This window comes from Mesoplodon densirostris, chromosome 11 (genome assembly GCF_025265405.1).
Source record: "Mesoplodon densirostris isolate mMesDen1 chromosome 11, mMesDen1 primary haplotype, whole genome shotgun sequence".
NCBI lineage: Eukaryota > Metazoa > Chordata > Mammalia > Artiodactyla > Ziphiidae > Mesoplodon > Mesoplodon densirostris.
The window spans coordinates 81,019,437-81,034,323 of NC_082671.1; the positions used below are offsets into that span (position 1 = coordinate 81,019,437).

General features: G+C 41.9%; 1 protein-coding gene across 1 annotated transcript in view; it reads right to left on the bottom strand.

The window, feature by feature from the left end:
* The window catches only part of ANO4 (anoctamin 4), a 227,783-nt gene that overhangs the window by 156,583 nt on the left and 56,313 nt on the right, over window positions 1-14,887 (bottom strand). Inside the window, exon 4 of the mRNA XM_060112423.1 lies at window positions 2,671-2,771. Coding sequence (XP_059968406.1) covers window positions 2,671-2,771 — 101 coding nt within the window. The remainder of the gene's footprint in view (window positions 1-2,670; window positions 2,772-14,887) is intronic.

Sequence of the window (14,887 nt, forward strand, 5' to 3'; positions counted from 1 at the left end):
TTATTAAGGATCTGTTGTACTTCTATATACCTGCATTTTAAAAAGTATTACAAATGTAAATGCTGGGTGTCGTGTGAATGGAGAAGACATGTATTAGATGCTTTATTAAAATGCAGTCTCCCTTTCTATAGTGTGGGCTTCCACCAATGGGGTGGTAATGAAATGAATACGGTTTGTACGGATTCTGAACTGGTACTGAGATATCTCACTTAGAGAGAATGGGAAGTTTATACACCAAAATTTATTTTGCATATCTGTGAAAACTTAAAAACATATCCCATGTTGTTAACAGGCAAATTATAGAGACAAGAGAAAGATCAGTGGCTGCCAGGGGTTTGGGTTGGGGGGAGAAGGGATGAATAGACAGAGTAAAGGGGATTTTTAAGGGCAGTGAAACTATTTTGTGTGATACTATAATAGGGGGTACCTGACACTACGCATTTGTCAAAACCCATAGAACTGTGCAAGGCAAGAAGTGAACCCTAAAGTGAACTATGGACTTTAGATAGTAATAATGTACCAATAGTGGTCCATCAATTGTAACAAATATACCACACTAATGCAAGATATTAATAATAAGGAAACTGTAAGTAGGGTGAGAGGGGGTATATGCGAACACTCTGTACTACCTATTTAATCGTCTGTAAACCTAAAACTGTTTTAAAAACAGTCTATTTAAAAAACCCATATCCATGGACATACAGGTATTTAGCAGAAGCAGGTTTTATCGACAATTTCCCATAAGAAACCTATTACTCACTTCCTTTTAAACACTGGAGAAATAAAAATCCTAGGAGACTAAACCTGGGATTCAGAAGTACAGTCTACAGAAAATAATAAATAAAGATTCTTGGAGGCATTTAAATAGTCAGCTAAATTGACATGTGAACATTTTGTTGAACTGACATGGCAGGACAATTCCTGCTTTGGAAATACGTATGTCTCCTTAGGCTAGAGTTATTTGTCTAAAACATCGGACAAAATGAAAGCATAAATTTTAAATGCACCAAGTTGCATCAAGTGAAGCTATGCTTAGGTAAAATCACATCAATATTAATAAGGCCAATTAGTGGGCACACATTAACAGTATTTCCTCCTAAAATATTGCCCTGTAGGAATTCCTACATTTAAGATTATTATTCATAGCTATTATGGTTTTCATTTTATTGCCTGGATCACAGTCTCTGAATAGTGCATAAGAAAAGTATTAATGCTGCCTGCAGGCAGCATTTTTCTGCTATGCAATGAGCACACAGAGGTGTTATCTATGATACAGCCAGGCCCTTCAGAGATGAAATGCTTCCAGGTACTAAGGGAATTTGCTTTGTATCACATTGCTCATGTTTCTACAATCTGCTCAGGTTCTGTGCTTGAGAAGTGTGTTCTGGCAAAAGGTTTTATGAGATTGCTACTGGGGAGGGGGGTATCCGTTTCACTAGGTTTTACTACTGTAAAACTACTACTACTATCAAAAGGTAGACTTTTTAGCTCTGTTGGCTATAAGATGTTGGTCTGATATATGACTCTAAGCATAGATTTAGTTTTGGTCCTTTTGTGTGATATACTATTAATTCACATTGATTAATAACTGAAAAGTTTAGAATTATGTCTGTCTCAATTCTTTGGGGAATTTTGCCTTAAGGAAAATAGACGCTAGAAATCCAGCCTCTATTTTGAACTGGTATTAGGACATAAAGACCATTAAACAAAGAAAATAAGGTGCACCAAGGAGATATATTACAGGCCTATGAATGGAAATTGCCCTTCTCTAAATGTGTTCCTAGCTCCTCTTCGTTTCTAAGAATGTAGATGGTTCTTTGTGTGGATAACTTTCCACAGCTCATTAAGAGGTATATTTTAGAATTGGCAGTTTGTCTAATATCTGCCCACTGACTTGGTCTTTATGGGCAAATTGTGAACTAAAAGTATTGAATTCTTTAGTCCCTTTGGAACTGTCCTTGGTACGACACCCCTCCACCTCCTTTAAGAGATCCCATTATTTCCACATATCTTGGCATTTATAATTTGAGGTTTAATACTTTATTTCATTTCCACCTAGCCAATGATCACTTTTTCTTAATCTACAGGGAAAATAAGAATATTCACTGTAAGATGGAGGAAAATGAATCCTTTTAATAAACTGAGAAATCCATGCAAAGTGTTTTCTATTCCCCTAGGAATAAATATCAATGCTTGTGTTTGTGTAGTATTTATGACCTGACTTTTTAAAATTTAAAAATAGGTTATTTAAAAAAATAAGACCACATTTTCCTGAAATTTCTTGAACTTGTTTCACTAGAAGTAGATTTTCATTTTTTTCTGGAAGGGACCAGTCAGTAAGGACCTGCACCACTGATCCTGGGGTCTGGCCATTCAAAGAAGCAGTACACAGGGCTTCTAAACATGGCACTTTGGAAATGAAAATGCCACTTGGAAAATATTTCTTTCTCACAGGCAGGTGAACTATCTGCCCTTCTAAGGACTGAATTAGCCAGACATTTTCACAAAAAGCCATGAAGTCATTATTAGCCATGAAGTACTTATTGCATTTCCTAAACATTTAAAGGACTTTCTTAGAGTGTTCCAGTCCGTATTTCAGTTTTATTTGTATTGAGAGAGGAGTACATTAGTAGCAGAGAGAATGGGGGGCAGGGATACTTTTACACCTACCTGAAAGGCATTCTTACATTCATTTGTTCTGCATATCTTCCGAGCACTTCCCATGGGGCATGCAACTTCACAAAGATAATGTCACTATTTATTAGAGAGGACTGAAACAGAAAAAAGAAACTAAATTGAAAAGTATATCCAAGTCTCCTATGGTTTCAATTGAGTTGGAACTTAGAACACATGAACTTGTACAGAGTTTAAGATGGGGGGCATTGTTCAGCAACAACCTGGCTCCTTATGTGTGCATATATCCACTCAACCAATACACCACTGTGTGGCAGGCACTAGAGAACCAGTTTAGGAACAAAAGAGAGATGCATGGCATTTACATTCTGCAAAAACACACACAGAAGAAGACAGGCAAAAACAAGTTAAAGAGAGAGGGACAGATTCAGAGCTACGAGTATTCTGAAGACAACAAAGTCTTAGGAGGAAGAGTTGGGGTGGGGTACCCATTTCTTTGGGCAAAGGGTCAAGGAAAGTCCTCTCTGAGGAGGGGACATGTGAACTGAGATATAGAGAAGAAGCCAGTTGGATAAAGAGCATGGGATGAATGTTCTGGGTGCCAAGGCCCTAGGTTGGGAAATAGCTTGGTATGTCCTATGGTCGAGGGACAGGGAGGCAAGTAGAGGGGCTGGGGTGGATTAATCATGGAGACTGGAGCGAGCAGAGGGTGGAAAGGTGAGCAGGAACATGTAGTGCTTCACAGGCCACAACAAGAGGGTTAAACTTTATTCTAGGGACACGGGGAAGTCATTTTGATTTAGGCATTCAAAGATCACTGTGGCTACTGCGTGGAGGATAAACAACAAGGGAAAGCAGAGAGAAAGAGAGAGGCTCTCAATCATCCAGGCAAAAGCAATAGTTGGTGGTGGTGGAGATAAAGGGACCTAAGAGATGTGAGTCTTAAATCTGGGTCAGTATCAGCAAGGGTTTTTTCAAAGGACTGTGTTCTTTGGCCCCAAACCTTGGCCTCCTCTGGGGCTTCTTATCAACACAGAACTTAGACAAGCAAGTAAAACTAGAGCTTCATACTCTGTTAACCCCCCACCACATTTTGGTCTATGCCTCTGGCCAAGGGGACATCTCCAATTAGGAGCTTTCCTTCAGAAGTCATTTCCCAGGGGGAGGGCTGAGTTGTGGAAGGAAGTAGAAGAAAGATGAGAAGCAGTAAGCCAGAGCAGTTTAAATTAGCAAAACGGCCAATTATGTATCCATATCTTTCTCACACACAGTCGTTCTGAACTGCATACTATTTAAATTTTTACAGTTTAAGAGTATCAATTTAAAATTTCATAGTTTAAGATATGTTAGGCCTTTGTGGCTGAACTCTCCTTATAATAGTATTTATAAACAAGCCAATATTTTTACACAGCTGACCAAAAAAAGCTCAACTTTATGCTTTAGCTGGGGTGCATTTGCACTACAGGGAATTGTTTTTATACTGCAGATGAAATGCAGTTGTAATTCATCTCTTGTATTTTCATTCAGGGTCTTCTGGCTAGGCTTATAAATAATGTACTTAATTCATAAGAACTCCTCAAGATATTATGAAAATCAAACTGGTGTCAACCTCAGTGTTCTCAGGGACTTTGGTGATGCTGAATTTCCCATGGGGAGGAGGGCCAAGGCCCAAATCCACAATGGTGTGGTGGGGGTACCCTTTGATATTGGTTAGAAAAATCAAACTTTCTGGCAGTTCAGGCTGAAGTAAGGTTTTATCTTTCAGCTTAGGATAAGCAGACCCCTGTCTCTAAGCCCCTTGAGAACAAGGAAAGTTTCTTTTATTCATGGGTGAATCCTCTGGGCCTAGCACAGTGCCTGCTATAGACGGTACACTCAACCAATATTTGTCTAGTGAAATGTGAATAGTTAGTCCTGGCCCAAGTGAAAGTTGGGAGTCCTATGAAGCCAGAGTGATGAAGATTAAGTGACTCTTGGAGCCCACATAGCCGGTTACTGCAAATAAGATGCCCACACAGAGAACGAACACGCCAGCAACCACTGAAGAAGCAATGACTAGGGCTGTGTCTCTTTGCACAAACTGGTTTTCTGTTTAGTAACCTATTACCTCCCTGCACTGGATGCTTAGAGCCAGGTAGTCAGGGGTAGTGTGAATGACCTCATGGGTGGCAGTGTCCATACAGGAATATATAGAAACATAGCACACACACTCTCCATCGTGTCCCATTCATGTCTGTGGATGTGCTGATGCCTTGATCTGAGATGTTCTCAAAGCTTATCAGTTGAGTATTCTTGTGCTTTGGAAAAGATTGCCACTTGTTTTTCCATATATAATATAGTTTTCCAAGTTAAAAAGCAAAAGAAAGATTATTCTTCCTTAAAATGGGCCTTTTTGTTTATACTAAAGATACACTTCAGAGTCTGGGAAGGTTTTGTAGCTTCCTCACTTGGGAGGTTTCATGGTAATACCGGGAATGCTTTAAATTCACCTAGCTTTCCGACAAGGTTCTCACTTCCTGCTATTTCTTTCTCTCATATTCCCATGAGAGAAGGAGTAAAATTGTGCAAAATAAAGAAGATGGGAATGTGACTGATTTACAGAATCAATCAAACCTTGATTTAGAGAAGAGGATAATCTTAGAATATATTCTCTTCATGGAATTACTGTGATTGCTACTTTTACAGAAAATATACAATCTATTGCAAGAATAATCATTTTGTAGATCTCCCATGAATGTATGAAAATATTAAGGAGAATGCAATACTATATTCCATTTAGGGCACGTTTTACATGCCATACTTCTGTGTGTTGGAAAAGCCAAGTTCATTATCTGAACACATACTGAGTCAACTAAACTTCTAATGTGGGATCTCAACCGTTTTCTGCATAAAAGAGCAACTGCTTTGATTAATTCAGCATGATAAAAATAACTCCATTTTCTTATTATTTCAATTATAACAATAATTATAAAACCATCATTCTATTTTTTAGTGCTTTATAATTTTAGAAGCACTTTTACACATTACCTCATCTTATTCTCAAACTTGTAAGAGAGGCTTTACTTCAATTTCTTAAAGAAGGAAGAGACTAAGTCAAGTTAAGTCACCCACAGCCAAACTGAAAGTTTATCCCAGGCAAAGCTGAGTCCACACCCACATCCCCTGACTCCCTTGTCAGTTTTATCTGATAAACTCTGAGGTTTAAATAAATCCATGGCTTTTATGTGCATTGAAGACACAATCTCTGAATTCTTTATCAGTTTATATGGACTAATCTGAAAAGAATTTCATATTTCAGAAAACAAAGCAACAAAAACAAAGAGGGAAAATTAAGCTATATTTAAGATTATCTTGATAATCTTGAGAAAAATGTTAACTGAATTCCCATTAATGATGATGAGTGTCTATTCGTGTGTGTGTGTGTGTGTGTGCACATGTGTACACACCTGTGTCTATGTATATGGGACTTATTACTTATACTCTGTTTTTAAGGAGAAACTGAACTTCAGCCCAGACAAATAAATGTGAAACAGATGATTGCTAATTATATAGCTCATATATCACTCTTTTCTCTAGTGCTGAATGATTACGCTACTGTGCTTAAATAGGTTTTTCCTTGTTATTAAGTATTCCTTTCCACATAAATCCAAGTGTGCAAGTGCCAAAATGAAGAGAAATAAAAATGAATTTTTTGAAACATAGAGTTGTTTCATTAATATACTGCAATAAAAATCCCTTAGGTTAGAACACTGGGGAGAAGAAAAATGACCATTTAGAGGAGTCTGGAAAATCTGAGAAGAATTTGAGAATTTCTCCAATCTTTGCCAAATGACTCCTTAGAAGTCATTTCCCAGGGGGAGGGCTGAGTTGTGGAAGGAAGTAGAAGAAAGATGAGAAGCAGTAAGCCAGAGCAGTTTAAATTAGCAAAACGGCCAATTATGTATCCATATCTTTCTCACACACAGTCGTTCTGAACTGCATACTATTTAAATTTTTACAGTTTAAGAGTATCAATTTAAAATTTCATAGTTTAAGATATGTTAGGCCTTTGTGGCTGAACTCTCCTTATAATAGTATTTATAAACAAGCCAATATTTTTACACAGCTGACAAAAAAAGCTCAACTTTATGCTTTAGCTGGGGTGCATTTGCACTACAGGGAATTGTTTTTATATTGTAGATGAAATGCAATTGTAATTCATCTCTTGTATTTTCATTCAGGGTCTTCTGGCTAGGCTTATAAATAATGTACTTATAAATAATGTCATTTGGAGAAGATTGGAGAAATTAAGAAGTAGCATGGAAAACACCTGCAGTAGAAATAGGTAAGATTCACAGAAAACATTCCTTCTTTCTTGTTCATTCAACAAGAACAAATTGAACACCTTCTATGTACTAGATGCTGGGAATGCAAAGATATATAAACCATGGTCCTTGACCTGAAGGTTAGATAAGGCAACAGTAAGGAAAAAAATAAATAGCACGTCATTATGTAACACAAGCAACCCACCTCTCAGAGACATGTAGATGCACACATCTCACGAGTCCCAAAACCATGGCTGGAAAAGGGTCTGGGAGCAGGTTCATGGAGGTGCATCATGAACTCAGTTTAGGAAATGCTAAGTAAGTTTGTGATGGTCACAAGAAGATGCCCTGTGTGTAGATAAATGAGTCTGGAGCTCAGGGGAGCAGTCTGGGCCAGAGATACACAGTAAGTGTGGCCAGGACATAGACAATATTTAAATCCATGGGATTGGATGAGGTCAATCTGGGAGAGAGCACAGGTACAGAGCCACGTGGGTAGCTGGACGAGACGTTAGTTAGGAATGCAGACTCCGAGGTTTGACTGCACAGATTCATATTCCTATGTCTACCTCTCACCAGCTCTGTGATCCTGGACAAGCTATTTAACCTCTCTGTGCCTCAGTCCGTTCAGCTGTAAGATGGGAAATGATAGCAATAGCTACCTATTGAGTTGTATTAAATGGCATAAGACAGGTGGGGTACTCACAGTACATCCAAAACATGTTAGTCATCGTCATCTCTAAGAAGGGCCACACCACACTGGCAGTGGTGGGAAGAACACAGCTAGTTACCTAGTTACAACCTGTGAATATGATAGATAAGGAGCTAATACCTGAAAAGGATTTTCCAGTCTTTGACCACAAGGCTACACCAGAAGAAACCCTGAGAGTCAAGCCCCCAGATCCCATCTCCTGTCCTTCCACAGTCCCCTACATGTTCCTCCAAGGACATTGATTCATTCATTCATTCAACAGACATTCATTAAGTGACAACTATATACCAGGTACTCTGCTAGGTGCTTGGATATATTACAGTAGCCCAAATTTACAGTCTGAAGCAGGAGGCAGACATTGAACAACCAATAAACATATGATTTAAAATTACGAAAGGGGGTAAAACGGACAAGAATACAGTGCTGTGGGCCAGCAGAAGCAGGGTACTTGCTTTAGATCAGCTGTTTGATCCCTGCCGCCATAACATCTAACCTCAGATCCAAAAGATGAGAAGATGTCAGCTATGGGAGAAGCCAAGTGAAAAGCATTCCAAGCAGAAGGAACAGCAAGTACGAAGACCCAGAGATGGGAGGTGACACCAGGAACTGAAAAGGCTCAGGTGACTGGATATTGTGAAGTGTGAGGCAGGGAGAATACCTGAGAATAGGGCTGAAGAGGAGAGCTGGGGACAAACACTGCCAGGCCACGCTCAGCGCTGTAAGGAATTTGGATTGTATTCCTAAGGTCAATGGGAAGTTACCAATGGATTAAAGGCAGAGGGGTGACGGCATCCCTTGTTTCAGAAAGTACACTCTGAATGCCCTGTGGGGAATGTCCCAGAGGGAGCACAGGGCTGAAAATTTCACTAGAAAAGTTATTCCAGGAAGCCAGGTGAGACAAGATGGTGGCTGGAACCAGAAGGTAAATGCAGCAAGGAAGGGAGAAATGGACAGACTTGAGATCTACCTGAAGGTAGATTTGAAAGGACTTGGGATTGATCAAATGAGGAGAGTGAGAAGAGAATCCGGCCTCTTAGAATCATGTGCAGGTTGCTTTGTCTGGGAAACTGGGATGGTTAATACCACGCTGATATAGACGAGAGTCAGGGAGAAGTTGGCTGTTTACTCTGGGATGTGCATGTTTGAGATACCTGGGCGACAGGTACACAGAAGTTTGAAGTAGGCAAATGGATATGGGAGTCTGGCTCTCAGAGGGTGGGACTTATTGAGAATTGCAGGCATGTAGCTGATATTTAAAAGCATAGAACTTGATGAAGTCACCTAAGGAAGGAGTACAGGGAAGGACTGAGCCCCGGGGCACACTAACATTTAGAGGTTTGGAAGAGGAGAAAGCAACCATCAAAGCGGACTGAGAAGGAGCCATCAGAGAGGGAGGGAAACAAGGAGAGGGACAAAGACAAAGCAGAATCCAGGAGGAATGGGTTTCTAGAAGGATGAAGTGATGAGCTGTGTCAGATAAGCCAGGGGCAGCTCAGGTAACCCTTCCCGCAGCTACGCCTGGGCTGCTGGCTAGAAGTGGCCCCATTCAGCAGTGCCCTTTGTCCCAGCCTTGCTGCTGTGGCCGCCTCCCCTTTGCCTGCTGACACTGCCCTTGGCCCCCGTCCTGCTGCTGATGTAGAGCTGAGATGGAACTCCACTTCTAACAGTGTCCAGCTTGTCCCCTGAAGGGAAACTTGGAACTTCCATGTTCTGGCTGGCTTTCCTGAGTCAGAGCTGAGTTCGAGGAGGGCACACGGGTACCAAGCTGTGTCTGTCTCCCAAGCACACCTCCCTGCCACCCACAAACCAGCGGACGAAGCCCATGTGCGACTCTCCTGGCCCATGCTGGGGAAAGCTGTCGCCGCTTCAGAGCATCTTGTCAAGAAGGCAGAAGCGGCTCCAGTCTCCGCTCTGTGCCCAAGGTTCCCAGGCTGTAGTTCTCGCACACCTGCCAGGGATTCCGAGGCAATGAACACTCCTAGCAACCTCCAAGGATTCCCCAGGTAGACATGCAGATGGGACCTCCCTCCCCCTGAAGGCCCTCATTAGACACACGTCTCTGATTTCAAAGAAAAAACTCATTGCAATTTTGGGTTCTGTTTGACGTCTATGATGTTTGCCTGAATGAGATCATGATACTGTACACAGTCACACGTGGATAATGTGTGTGCATGCATGAAGGAAATGTACTAGAAATCACGTTTGCCATAGAAACCTTATCCTGGGAAATTTTTATCAATCTATTTTCATTTCAGGTCCACTTTCACTGATTGGGTTATACTGAAACAGGATGGTGGCACTTTTTAAAAGGTAGCAGGAGAAAGGAAAGCAATTTAAAAGGATTTGGTTAATCATTTCTTTATCAAACATTTATTGCAAGTGCGTTAACCACTTGCCTTGTGCTGGGAAAGGGTCATTTATGTTATAATAAGGCAACTGGCTTTGGGCTATACAAAAATGAGACCATTCCTGCCCCTGAGATGCTAATACCCTAGCCATGGAGATAAAAAAGTATATGTGGAATTTAAGTAGAATTACAAAACAAGAGCTGCATGAGGATATGCAACCTTTCTTTAGACACTGAAGGAAAACAGAGTAGAGAAAGCACCCAGTGTAGTGGTTAAAAGTCCAAGCTTTGGAGTTAGGGTTCAAGTGCCAGATCTGATATTAGTAGCTGGTGACCTTGCACAAGTTATTTAATCTCTGTAACCCTCAATTCTCTCATCTGTGAAATGGGAACAACATCAGCACTTCAGATTTCTTCAGAGGACTACAAGCTTTAATGTATGCAAAGTACTTAGCCAGTTCCTTGTGCACTAAAAATACTCTTTAAGCAGTAAGAAGGAAGGCTTGTAATTAATTGTGGCAGGTAAAAACACTTTTTAAAGTTAAAGCTTTAATTGAGGAACAAGATTTCTTTCTTCCCACCTGGTTTCCAAATCTTGGCCATGAAAGTATAGCCATGGAACGTTAGGAGCACAAAGGTGCTTGCTGGGAGGGCCTAGGAGAGGCAGCTGCATCTGCAAACTGAACTATGTTCCTCTCCACAGATATCACAGAGTGAATGCCTGGCTGGAAGGGAGCTGCCTGTCTCTCACTTGCAAGCTCATTTCATTCATCTAAGACACAAAGTGCATCCTGGTGTTACATTTCTGCCAAACAGGGACAGGGAACAGGTGAGCAGGGAATGAAACAGGGGTCTGTTTGGAAATAGCCCCATGGGTCTACGGCAGCCCAGAGTACCCTATGTCAACCGGGAACCCTGCAAGAGGCTATTGAACTTAAAAAAGCCACTCAGCTCCAAAGATGATCCCCAATCCTTTTTTAGCCTTGAAGAAAACCGTTTTAAAAGAGCTGGAACTTCATTAGAGCACAGAAGACTACAGGAGACCTAGGCTTAGATACCTTCTAGAAGTCTCCTTGATGTGACTTGTTAGGTGATCACTGGCCAACAGCCAACCATGTGCTGCTCTGTGGTGGACAGAACACCTGGGCCAGGTCCTGTCACAGCTCTGCCTTGCGAGTTTGGGTAAGTCACCTCACTTCTCTCACTGGCCACACAGAGACAACATGACTCCCGGGGCTACACACATCTAGGGCTATTTTGAGGCGCAGACTAAAATGGCCTGTGAAAACATGTTGAAAACTGCCCAATCCTGGCTCTGTCTCTGGCTACACCTTAGATTTGGAGCCTGGCCTCTTCCCTGCCCTCGGTTTCCTCACCTGCAAAGGAGGGGCTAGAATCATTCGGTTTGTTCCAAACTTGTTCAGCAGAAGGGCACCTGGAAATCCTGGTGGTCTCTGCAGCTGACCACACATCTCATCACGTGAATTGTAATTTAGCGTTCACTCACTCATCCATGCACGTCGTCCACAAACCTTCACTGGGGGCCTTCTATGTGCCAGGGACTGTCCTAGGTGCTGGGAGTACAGCTGTGAACAAAACAGGCCGAATCCCTGCCCTCATGGAGCTCAGGTTCTATTGGGGACACAACCCTCAATAAACAGACACACGATATTTCTGACGGTGTGCTTCAAAGAAGAATAAAGAAGGGGAGGGAAACAGAAAATAACGGTGAGAAGGAGAGGCTATTTTAGACAGAGTGCTGCAGACAGGCCTTCTGATAAGGTGACGTTTGAACAGAAACCTGAAGAAGTAGGAAAGAAGGCTGTTCCATTATCCAGGGAGAGTGCATTCCGGGCAGGGACAAGAGTTAATGGCTGAAAACCTGAGACATACAGACGCTCCATGTTTCCATCTATTGGGCACAAAGGGTCGAATCAGGATAGCCACTTGCATCTCTTCTGTACCCACTCAGGCAACTACCTGGATTTCACTCTTTCATAACTATGTTGCCAGGAGAACAAAGCAAACCCTTGACACTCTGGGGACAAGAAAGGAGAGATGAATTTCCAATTTGGAAACTCAGATAAGCCTCTTGGAGAAAAAAAATAGGAGCAGTAGAGGTGGGAGCAGTTACATAGTGCTACCACATGCTACGTAGTGTTTTAGGGCTTTTACGCATGTTAAATAACCTAATCTTCACACCAGCCCTATGCAGCCAGCATCATTATCCTGTTTTACTGCAGACGAGGAACTAAAGCACAAAGATCTTGGCTAAGATCACACAGTGAGTAAGGAGGGAGCCCGGATTCTCACCAAGGCAGCTGGGCTTCAGAACCGCTGCTTCACAAGAGGAAAGTGGGGCTCATGAATATATTTTCTTTGTGGATTCAATTCCATTGTCATTTTATTTTTTTTGAAAAATACTTAGTTACGTATTGAAATCCAAGGTGCAGTGCATACAGTTCCCTCTAAACATCCTAAAATGAATGTAAGGCCAGCGGTAAAAACAAACTTGAAGCCTGGTTCTGCCATTCACACTCCCTGGGTGTTTCTGGCACGATACCAGCTCATGAGCCTGTTTCCTCCTCTGTAAAATGAGGACAATACCAAGCATGACTGTTCTGAAGCTGACACGGTTGTCAGCTTACAACCACTGCAAGTGGTTCAATAGGTAAGAATTTCCTTCTTCCTCTCATAGAATGCTCGGTGAACATTCTGCTAATTTATAGCTAATGGCAGAATTTTTTTGGTGGATCTGGAATCCAGTCTCTGAAATGGATGGAGAAATGTACATTTCTGGAGGGTTAAAAGGGCTCAAAGTAATCGCTAAGCAATTTCAACTCCTCTCAGTGGGGCTTCCATCTACTCAGCTGTGTGTCACCAGGCAAATGACTTGCACTTTCCTGAGTTTGTTTTCTCTGAAAAATGAGGGCATAAGTCCCTAAAAAGACTTTTTTCTTTTTATTTTTTTAATTCTCGATTCCCTGAGGACTCATCGGAATTTCTGAGTGTAGTTCAAAAAAACTCTTCAGCTGATTCTGACGCAATTCACTCTCCACAACTCATGTACATGCGTGACACATACACATACTCACTCTTTCACACACACACACACACACACTTATTGTGCCCTGGTAGAGAAAAGCCTCTGAGCTACTGTATGTTCCTAAATGGTCACAATGCTCACCCCCTGAAGATGACATTAGCATCAGCGACAGGAAATAGGTGTGTGAAATGGCCACTCACTCCTTGTTGGCAGATCTTTAAATGGGGCTTCCCAGGGACTCCATCTAGGCTCTAGTCTCATTCCACCTGTTCCCCCTGCATGACTTCATCCCTTCCCAATGGCTTTAGATGTCACCTGTCATCTGATTCTTCCAGATCCCTATCTTTGGCTCAGACCCCTCTTCCGAGTTCCAATCCAACGGCCAACATGGTATCTACCCCTGGCTGTTGCATGGGCACGTCAGACTCAATGTGTCTAAAAGAGATCCACTTCTCTGGAAAAAAATGCTCTTCTCCTCAGTGTCCCCAGATTCAGGAAGTGGCACAATCATCCTCCCAGTCCCTCAATTCCAAGAGTCACCTTTGACTTCTTTTTCCTTAGCCCACATTCAGTCAATCATTGTGTTTGATTGACTCTACCTCCTACATCTCTCTCCAATCCGTCCACTTCTCTCCATCTCCACCACACCATCCCCCTGTAAGTCTCCATCATCGAGCTCCTTGAAGACTTCTAGAAGCTGGGCTCCCTCCAGTTCCATTCTTGCCTTGCGTATTGTCACTGACATCAGAGACATCTTTAAAAATGCACTGTGATCCATGGTTTCCCATGGCCCTCTGGAAAATCACTAAGGTGGCCAGTGCATGATCCGGCTACTCCTTTATCTTGTATCATTTTTCCTTTCTCTGGGTTCCAGTCACATGGCCCTCATCTCTTCTTTCCACATCACCAAACTCCTGACAGTCTTGGGGTTTTCTCATATGCTATTTTCTCTGCCTGATAAATTTCTGCTTCTTTAGATCTCAAGTTATGTGGCAAGTCAAATTCTAAGATGGCCCCCAAGATTCCCACCCCACTGGATTACACATCCTGAATAACCAGATAATCACCACTCCTCGAGTGTGGGTGGGACCTGTGAATATGAGGGATGGCATTCCTGGGCTTGGGATACTAATCCGTTGACTTTGAGTTAATCAAAAGAAAGATTATCCTGGAATGGCCCGAACCAATCAGGTCAGTACTTAAAAGAGAGTCTCGAGGTCAGGGAGATTCTTCTGCCGGCTTGGAAGAAGTAAGGTACCATGTGAGAGGGCCCAGGAGGGCTAAGAGTCGTAAACAGCCTCAGCTGAGAGCAGCCCCTGATTGACAGCCAGCAAGAAAAGGGGGACCTCAGTCTGACAACCACCAGGAAATAAATTCTGCCAATAACCATGTGAAAGGACCTTGAACTCCAGAAAGGAACACAGCCTGGCTGACACCCTGATGGCAACCTTGTGGCATCCTGATTGGAAGACCCCACTGAGTTTTATCCAGACTTCTGACCCACAGAGAAACTATGAGATCATAAACATGGGCTGTTTTAAGCCTCTGAGTTTGAGGTCATCTCTTATGCAGCAATATAAAACTAATACAGGTTATATCCCCATTAATTCTGAAATTACATATTTCACTGCTGTCTTTAGGAAAGTGTACAGCTTCCCCACAACTATATTCCCAGAACCCAGTATGTTACTAAGCATGTAGTCATGGAGAAGGAACATTTCCTCAATTAATCTGTGAACATCTTGGGATCACAGATTAATTGAGGAATTAACTAATTCCTCAATTAATTAATTAATAACTAATTAATTACTTGAGATGAGTAACTTTCTCACATTATTGATTAC